The 10363-nt window shown below is 35.2% G+C and overlaps 1 protein-coding gene across 1 annotated transcript in view; it reads right to left on the bottom strand.

Moving 5' to 3' along the window:
* Positions 1 to 2547: 2547 nt before the first annotated feature.
* rab3il1 (RAB3A interacting protein (rabin3)-like 1) overlaps positions 2548 to 10363 on the bottom strand; it is a 27809-nt gene continuing 19993 nt past the window's right edge. Inside the window, exons 7-12 of the mRNA XM_079809545.1 lie at positions 9666 to 9794; positions 9479 to 9585; positions 5110 to 5133; positions 4781 to 4880; positions 4619 to 4685; positions 2548 to 3582 (exon numbers count right to left, since the gene is read on the bottom strand). Coding sequence (XP_079665671.1) covers positions 3497 to 3582; positions 4619 to 4685; positions 4781 to 4880; positions 5110 to 5133; positions 9479 to 9585; positions 9666 to 9794 — 513 coding nt within the window. The 3' untranslated portion in view covers positions 2548 to 3496. The remainder of the gene's footprint in view (positions 3583 to 4618; positions 4686 to 4780; positions 4881 to 5109; positions 5134 to 9478; positions 9586 to 9665; positions 9795 to 10363) is intronic.

Genomic DNA, 10363 nt, shown 5'->3' with positions numbered 1-10363 from the left:
GAATGTGGTAAAAATAATTTCATAAGGACATTTTTGTTAAACTTCATTCAAATTGCTGTTAAATTGTATATGTTTCAGGATTTCAATTAATTTGACATGCTTTTTGACTAATACAATTTAATAGTAAAAATAAAAAATAAAATAAAACAGATTTCATACGGTCCTAAATTAAATTGCATGCACTACAAAAAGAGATTTCCAGTACAAATATCTAAACATCCAAGATACGTTTACTTGAGAATTTTTTTCGGAGAAATTGAACAAAATTATGTGAGTTTATGCTTAAAACAAGAACAAATATCTGTCAGTGGGTATGGAAATATGGTATTTTTCTGAACACATTGGCAGATGTTTGTTCTTCATAAAATCACTTATTTCACAAGATTTCTGTCATTTTGCTTCTCCAGTAAATGCATCTTGATTTAAGAACCGTTTAGATATTTTCACTGGACAAGACAAAACTACAGAAAAAGTATGTATTTCCATATTGTTTGGGAGCAGAGCTATTCAAACTAAGCTGTTTTTGTGTAAAAATGTAATAAAAAGTACAGTATATCTGTTGGAAATTGTATTTTCAAACTTTGAAGTGTCGCTAATAAAACTCGTTGTGTGCTTAGACATTTACATTTAGAGAACATATTGACGTGTTTCTAGAATTGGTCTTAAATTTACCCTCATAAAACATGCAGGAACCCTGTTCTATTTTAAAGTATATTAAAATAGAAAACCATTATTTTGAATTGTAGTAATATTTCACAACGTTACTGTTTTTTCAATATTAATTTTTCTTTATTTTGCTCAAATACATGCAAAAACATTAAAAATAGTAATATATATAGCTGTGAAATCATGCATACGTGTGTATATGATTAATTTAAAGCTGCACTATGTAACTTGTCCGTCCGCTAGAGGTCGCCTGTTCAAAACAAAGGCGTAGTTTGATGACGGCACGTTTGAGCGCAGAATCTTGGGACATGTGGTCTTCACCTCACAGCCGGTGGGAAAGAATCGGGATAGGACTCGGGCAGAAATCATGCTGATGGATGTGATTATTAACGTTACTGTAGTGAAGCAGAGCAGGAGCGAGTGTTGTGGAGCTGAGGAACCGCTGGAGCGATTGTTAATAAGATGAACACAACACACGCCTCGCGAGCAGCGGGACTTTTATTATGACACAGTCGCCGGCAGGACTTTTATTATGACACAGTCGCCGGCAGGACTTTTATTATGATACAGTCGCCGGCAGGACTTTTATTATGATACAGTCGCCGGCAGGACTTTTATTATGCCACAGTCATTTCCGCTTTTCCATGAGTGTGAGGTAACGCAGCTCTGTTGATCATATTAGACACATCTGAGTGTGTTGATGATGTTATGACGTTACTCTGTGTGTTCTCTCAGCGGCTGCTATGGCACTTGTTCACACTGCAGTGAGAGTAAAGCGTTTCTGCAAAATAAAACCAGAAACCGGGAGTAACGCAGATATGATGTCATCAACAGGCCACGCCCTCACACGTCCCGGATCCTCGGTTAAAATAGCAATTTCTCACGATTTACAAATAGTTGGAAACATTTGGGATATTGTAAGTGCTCAACTGAACAAAATATACACTGGCCTAGTGGTTTATGGGTATTTTACTGAAAAAATGTTACATAGTGCAGCTTTAAATAAGCTTTGACTTTGAAATATTGTAAAATAATGATCACTTCAAGCATCATAAATGAACTTCTGAAATGTTCCTGGCTGGTTTTAGACTGTTTTAACAGGATTATCTCATCAAATCATAATTATTTATACATATAAGTCCTAAATATAGCATGACTTTTATCCATACATTACAATGAATAAAGCACCAGTTCTTACATGATGCTACTCTTTTGTTTCTTGGGACAACATTATTAACAAAACAAAACTGAAATAGATAAATCTATTTTATTTATCTATACCCTTTTAATATTATATTAAATATTTTTATATTATATACAAATTTATATATATTTTTTTTTATATTACATATATATATATATATATATACATATATATATATACATATATATATATATATATATATTTATATATTTTAATACATACTGTGTATATATATATATTTTAATACATACTGTGTATATACACACACTACAAATCCAAATATAAATATTGTATATATATATTGTATATACACACACTATATATATAAATTGATATATTTGAATATTTAATATTAAAATGTATAGAAATAAAATAAATATTTTACTATACATATTTTATATCATATTAAATGCTTTCTGACACTTATTTGTAAATATTTTCTTATTTATATACACACATATATATATATTAAAATAATATTTTAATATTTAATACAATATTAAAATAGATCAAATATACATACATATATATATATATATATATATATACACTGTATATATGTTTAAGTAATTTTTATCCATAAATTACAATGAATAAAGCACCAGTTCTTACATGATGCTACTCTTTTGTTTCTTGGGACGACATTATTAACAAAACAAAACTGAGTCACACGAATTCATCCTCTGAGATGCTTTTAATAGACTGAAAACACACAAGGTCATTTTTAACATGACGAGGCAGTTTAACTTGCACGCAATGGACCTGAGGGCAGACGCCATATTTAATGAGTCACCGATGAAAACAAGGCTGGCAAAACTTTGCAGAAATATTCCCGTGGTAAAAAAACAAAACCGTACAAAGGCACGATTTAACTCGAATCAAATTAAATATGGCGTCTACAGCCCATAAAGGCTCTGTAAACACTGTATTTGTGCAGTAAGACAGCGATTGTCAATCAAGCTAGAGTTATCATCTAATACACGAGTGTGATGCATCATGGTACAAGTACCCTAACTAGTGTCTAAGATGGTTTAGCATCCGTAACAATCCGTATTTCTTGGCACTTTAAGGAGGTTGCATAGAAAAGATTGTCCTTTCAAAGCTGTAAACCGTTAGAAATAACTGGTGCACAAAGCATGCTGGGACAGAAAGCACATTGCACATTTAAGATAGTGTTCAAATGAAGCTCTTATTGGGTTTTGGAAGAACATACTGGAAGCCATTTTGTAACATATGGCAATTCCAACAAAATCACAGCTCAAGACTACGAGGGTTCAACCTATGACCTTCGCCATTGTGTTTTTAATAGAGGAATATGAATTTCAAATGGCAAATTAAACATTGGAGACTTTTTTTTAATATAAACGTCTCGCATGTAATGTTAAATGGCACATTTATTGCGTCCAGTCCTTCCAAAAGCAAAAAAAAACAACAAAACCTTGTCAACAGCAGAACTGTAATGCTGTTATTCCATTGGCTCAGGGAATAGAGGCATTGTGGGAATTCTTCTGTAGTGCTTCCCTGAATACATACGTGAATATGTAGCTATGAAACGGCATCATGGGAGTGTTTGGGTGAGTGTGTGGGTGACCGTGCTGTGTTTCTGTGTTTGTGTTTTCTGGTTCTCTAGCTCTCCTCCGTCTGGAAATATCCCAGTTTGGCCACACTCATCTCTCTCCGCAGACGCATCACTTCCCAAAACATCTGCTGAACTGCAACCAGAACAAAATTACTATTTTCTTATGACATACTTTATTGTAATATAAAATAAACATATTAGTAGAATTTAATGGCATTTTAAATGTATTACATTTTATATATATATATATATATATATAAACATCTATTTTATTTATCTATACCCTTTTAATATTATATTAAATATTTTTATATTATATACAAATTTATATATATTTTTTTTATATTACATATATATATATATATTTTAATACATACTGTGTATATACACACACTACAAATCCAAATATAAATATTGTATATATATTGTATATACACACACTATATATATAAATTGATATATTTGAATATTTAATCATTAAAATGTATAGAAATAAAATAAATATTTTACTATACATATTTTATATCATATTAAATGCTTTCTGACACTTATTTGTAAATATTTTCTTATTTATATACACATATATATATTAAAATAATATTTTAATATTTAATACAATATTAAAATAGATAAAATATACATATATATACACTGTATATATGTTTTTAAGTAATATTAAAATATATGTATAATATTTAAAAAATAGACATTTAATTATATATTCATTTTATATATTAAAACTGACACTTATTTGTAAATATTTTCTTATTTATACACACATATGTTTTAATATAATATTTAAATGTAAATTTATATATATATATATAAAAAAAATATTTTATCATGTACAATTTTATATAATATAAAAATATTTAATAGAATAGAATATAAAATAGATATTTTATTATACATCCATACACACACACACACATTCTGACTACTTATTTGTCTTAATAAACTGTCATATACACCGATAAGGCATAACATTATGACCGGTGAAGTGAATAACACTGATGATCTCTTCATCTCATGTTAGTGGGTGGGATATATTAGGCAGCAAGTGAACATTTTGTCCTCAGAGTTGATGTGTTAGAAGCACCAAAAATGGGCAAGCGTAAGGATTTGATATATCGTCCTATTCTAGACTAGTCTACAGTTGATTAACTCACCATCTTGTCTGACGAGGCCCTGCTGGATGTACCTGATGTAAGTGAAGAAATTACACACGGCTGTGATCTGTGAGGAGAGAACGCTGATTTATTAATCATCTCGTTTAATGTCAGACTGCTTAATAAATGCGGTTATGAGGAATCAGAGGGAGTGACATGTACCCGTGCTCTGCTAGACGGAGATATATAGTAGTAATTCTCTTTATCTCCCAGTTTGATGCGATGCCGGCAGGGGCGGGACATCCCGCTCAACGCACATTTACTGTTGAAGCAAAAGAGAACACTGGGCAATGAAGCTGTCAATCAAATCACTAAACACTCTTACGGCCAATGAGACACGAGCAGGACAGAATGACACGCCCGGAAAAAGCAGTAATTAGGGAGATTTGTATTAAAAATAATAAACATTCTCCAGACAGAAAGGAACTGAGGATATGATGTGTTAGTGTAAAACAGGATTTCATGCACATTTGGTTCTTGGGATCACTTACGTTTCTATCGGTGTCCGGCAACCGCTGTGAAAACAACCCCACATCAAACAGTGATTAAAGTGGGATTAAAGCGTCCAGATCAATTGCTCTGATTTACAGGATGTGTATTTGTCGCCCCCAGGCAGAATCTAAAGAGGGTCCCGCATGCTAACATGTCAAATCGAGGATTGTAACTTTGGTCAGGATTGTGCCGAGCGTTAAGCAGCTGATATGAAGGTAAGTGCACTCAAGCATGCAGTATTGGGAAAACCAAATGCTTTCCCAACCATACATTTCTGTGATGGTAACAAACCTCAGCTGCTCGAAACATCTGTGCCTTTAAACCAGATGTTTCATTTTCCCGGTATCTTGCTCAGCGGTTAACAGTATGGCAGTGTTGTTTCTTTACTTTCTTTAAAGTTGCTGTTTGAGTCCCTCCAGCGGGAGTTCCTCTCTATATCAGTGTCCCTGTTTCTGAACTCCCTAAAACGCCTCCCATAGTCTTGAGTTTCTTCCGCGAACTCACAATATTCCTCATTTAAATAATTAGGCATATGCAAATAAAGGGGCGAGTTAGTTAGTATTGTGTTGAATGTGGCAGTTATGGTAAGGGGCGGGACATTTCCCAAACACGCTCGAAGCGCTTGACCAATCACAACACACTTGATCCAGCCGACCAATCAGAGCACAGTGTGCTTTTCAGAAGGAGGGGCTTCATAGAGACAGGATCTAAACAGAGCGTTCCTGACAGACTGGGAAAAGAGGAGCTGCAACAATGGAGAATATAAATAATGTGTTTGAACATTTAAGCATGAAAACCTGTTCTAGTAGAGCAAAAAGACTCGATATAATAGGTCGCTTTTAACCTCATCATTCCCTCGGGTCATTTTGACCCCCTTATAGTGCGTTCACACCTGGCGCGAATGAATCGCGCTATTCGCGCAAAGTTGGACGCTTGAACATTGAGTTTACTCGCTTCATTCGCGCATGACATTCACTGCACAACAGATGTGAATTCGCCTCATGGGAGGGGCTTCTGCCAGCTGGCTCGTCTCGTTGTGAAATGGCCGACATGATTGTTTTAAAATACGGCGAAAAAGATCAATTTTCCGGCTTTAAAGGGTCACTTCAGTGATTTAGCGTTAAGCTTTGTATCAGTAGAAACCCGCTAGTATATTCGAATTATGGTACTTTTCCCCCTCATATCCCCCTGAGGTGAGAGAATTATGCATTTTATTTCTGGAAAAAATCCTCTGACGCAAATATCGTAATTTTGCGTGATCTGAGGATTTTTTGGCCAGAGGCTAAAGACTACAGCCACTAGATGGAGCTGTTCCGCATGTTTTCAACCCGTCCATAGGGGAGAGATCTCACTCACTGAATGGAAATGTGCACGGCCGCTCGGATCGGGCATTAATAACGGAGCGGTGCAGAGCAAAGTGAGTGTTTCAACTTTTCAATGAATTCCTATGAAAGTCTAGCTTCCACATGCGATCTGAGAACGCGCCAGACTGGACACGCGCTGAGAATGACTTTCGTTCGGCTCACTCACACTTTATTGAAAAGACACGTTCAGTTTTTAATTGTAGTGTTTATTCTCTAACTGAACAAAATGATTGTATTACTATGAAGATCAAAACGACGGTGTACGGAGTGGCCTCGTAGGGCAGCGAAGCAAGTGCATTCTGGGAGTTGTTGTCTTTCATCCACATGAGACAAATACATTTTCTGTCTTATCTCAGTCTAGAAGGCACCAAATTCAAAAATAATTTCACATTTCTACTGCATAAATGCACATTCATCTTTCCAGCGCTGAAGTGCCCCTTTAGCTAGCTTATAGTCTCAATAGGATGATTTCAGGGTGATTGGGACACTTTTTCCAAGTTATCTCAATGGCAAAAAGTGTCCCAATCGCCCGATTTAGAGCTCAAATTGAGTAAAGAGCGTTTTTACAACTTACCAGACTGTCCGACGTCCTCACTCACTTTCTTCCAAGCAAGAGCCTTTTTATTCCTGTTTCTATAAAGTACGAAGATGTATCGGTACAGCTCCGGGTATCCACATATGATTTTGTCCTCATTGTTGTCACTACTAGCGCAAGCCCTGATTGGTTAACTCGTTCGCGTGAATCGCGCCACAGAATGTCTATTCGCGTCTTTGCATTAACTTAACATGTAAATCACTCGCGCGAAACGCTTCATTCGCGTCTGGTGTGAACGCACCATTAGGAATCAATTTTTAATAATTTAGTGTTCATCGGAGTGGTCCAAGACCTTAGGGCTTTTGTCTTACTTGAACCACAAACACACACACACACACACACACACACACACACACACACACACACACACACACACACACTAGTTTCAAGGAGATTTTGTGGTTGTAATAAAAAAAGTAACAAATCTTTCCCTCGCGGGTCAATTTGACCCCATAGGATTGAATGGAATGCAAGGAAAAAACCTAACAAATGCTCAAAATTAAAACTAAACTTCACCAAAAAGACTATTTTATAATGTCTACATGTAGCCTGGATGCCAGCTGAACTTAGCCCCGCCCACAACATTTGAGTTCGGGAAATTTGGTCTGGACTTGATCCGTTGTGGAGTGACTATGCATGAACCAGAGCTGTTCGGACCAATCAAATCATCAGGGCGGGCTTTATATGATGATGGACAGATGATCAACAGTAACGTAATCATCCACATCACCAAAGAGCGCTTGGGTTGAATTAGTTTACTAAACGGAGAACTTGTTCATATATATGCATTCACCTTTACTATTTCTCTCAAAAATGATGATGGTGTTGGCAAGTACTCAGTGTATCCTTAAATTCACCGGCAAAGATCGCTTACACTCGTCTTCTTCTTCTACTTCTTCCAGCGTGCGTTACAGTTCTGTTGACAACTATGCGTCGCTCAACATGTGTCATTTACTCCGTTGCTCTGATTGGTTGTAGATCTGTCCAATTGAGCGCAGAGGCATTTTCTTTCCTGGTTCGGTTGAAACACCCCATAATAACAGCCCAATGGAGCAGTATCAGACTCATATTCTGACTAGAATCGGAGTATGACCACGTCAGGCTAGTCTACATGTGTATCTGAATGGAGCGGACTTTAGGACCCAGCGGAACAGCTCATTCGCTCCATATAGAGCCATCTAGTGGCAAGAGTCATGAAATATCATGTTATATTATTTAATTTCCACAAGAGATCGGCAGAGACACCCAAATTGACCCAATGTGAGATATTTTGAGCTGGGTTATGCATGTATTGGAGTTATTTTGTTGAAAGAATGTGCTTAAATTATATTATTTATAGGGCTGTCAAAAGATTAATCGCGATTAATCGCATCCAAAATAAAAGTTTGTGTTTACATAATATATGTGTGTGTACTCTGTTAAAGGGTTAGTTCATAACGCTTCGAAGCTTCATGAGGCCGTGTTTTGAAATCGGCATCACTATATAAGTCGTTATTTAGGGTTTTTTGCGCACAAAAACTATTCTCGCCGATTCATAAAGTTATTGTAGAACCACTGTAGTGAGATGGACTTTGTAACGACGTCTTTAGTGCCTTTTAAGGGTCTTGAGAGTGAACCGTGCATTGAGCCAATGGAGGCCTTTCAGAGCATCAGATTTACACTAAAATATCTTCATTTGTGTTCTGAAGATGAACGGAGGTCTGACGGGTGTCTAACGACATAAGGGGAAGTAATTAATGACAGAATTTTCATTTTTGGGTGAACTAACCCTTTAATTATTATTTATATATAAATAATCACACACATTCATGTATATATTTAAGAAATATTTGCATGTATATACTGTATATACATTTATATAATCTATAATATATATAAACATAAATGTTTTATATATAAAACAAATATTTTTTCTTAAATATATACATGAATGTGTGTGTATTTATATATAAATAATAATTAACAGAGTACACACACATATATTATGTAAACACAAACTTTTATTTTGGATGCGATTAATCGCGATTAATCTTTTGACAGCCCTAATTATTTATTGATAAAATCTAGAAATTTAAATGTAAATAAAATAATTGCATTAAAAATTAGAAAGAATATTATCAAAATTAAATGATATAAGCTTTCTGCAAAAAAAAAAAAAGTATAATTTTAGGACTTCGGGTCATTTTGACCCGCGAGGGAAGGATTTGTTAGAGGATAAATGCCACAATTGTTTGCGTTCACATACCTTTTTAAAAACTCATTTGGATTTGTCATTAGTAATGCACATTATTTGGAAGTAAATCAGGTGTAAATTTGAGTAAAAAAGGGAAGGAAATTGATTACTGAATTGGCCAAAAGTGTGAAACAAGGTGACAGATCTGATGGGCCGTGCGTCCATCCATGACTTACTTGGGTCCTCCACATTCGATGGCTTTGACCGTGGTCAGCGTCGACATCCCAACCGGCTCGATGGTGAGAGAGTTGTTCTCCACCGCGCTCTGGACAGACTTGGACAACTGGAGAAGAAGCAGAGAGAACGTCTGAGAGAAGGGGAAACAGAGACGGATGAAAGAGCTGATGAACCTCTCGCGTGTACCTCAGAGCATGTGAATGAAAGGCAGGGCCCGATATCTTCCCTGTAAACCCTGCTGATGAACGCCGAGGTGCGGTCCAGTCCTGGCGTCTCCTTCCACGAGAGGAACTCGGCAAACAACACTGAGTCCATCTGGATCACAGAAGCAGAGAGACGTCAGTTTATGCTTTTAAACACTCCATTAATTCATGCTCTTTGTCTTAAATGTGCTATTTTTGTTTTGTTTCTCTGCTGAAAAAAGCTGGTTTGCTGGTCCGGTGTATTTTAGTATAGTTGGTGACTTTACAGTAAGGTTCACACACAAGCAAATGTATGAACTAATATTAACTAAATACGAGCAATACATTTGTTACAGTGTATTATCAGTACATCTTTGCTAACGTTAGCTAGTAAAAGTACAACTGGTCATTGTTAGCTCAGGTCTATTAAATGTGAACTTATGATTTTAATAATGTATTAAATGTTGAAATTAACATCAACTATGATTAATAAACGCTTTAGAGGCATGTTAACGCATGGAAACTTATTGTATTTATTACATACTATGAAAGTATTTATTAATATTTTGAATTAGATTATATTTTTATATTTTCAATTTTAATTTTAGTAATTGTTTTATGTGCTTTTGTCATTTTTTTTGTTTAGTTTCATAAATATTTCTATTTAGCTTTAATTCATTTTAGTAATTTTAGTGCTTATTT

The sequence above is a fragment of the Gobio gobio genome (assembly GCF_949357685.1).
Source record: "Gobio gobio genome assembly, chromosome: 25".
NCBI lineage: Eukaryota > Metazoa > Chordata > Actinopteri > Cypriniformes > Gobionidae > Gobio > Gobio gobio.
Note: the sequence above shows the minus strand (reverse complement) of the source record. Positions and strands in the feature narration are given on the sequence as shown.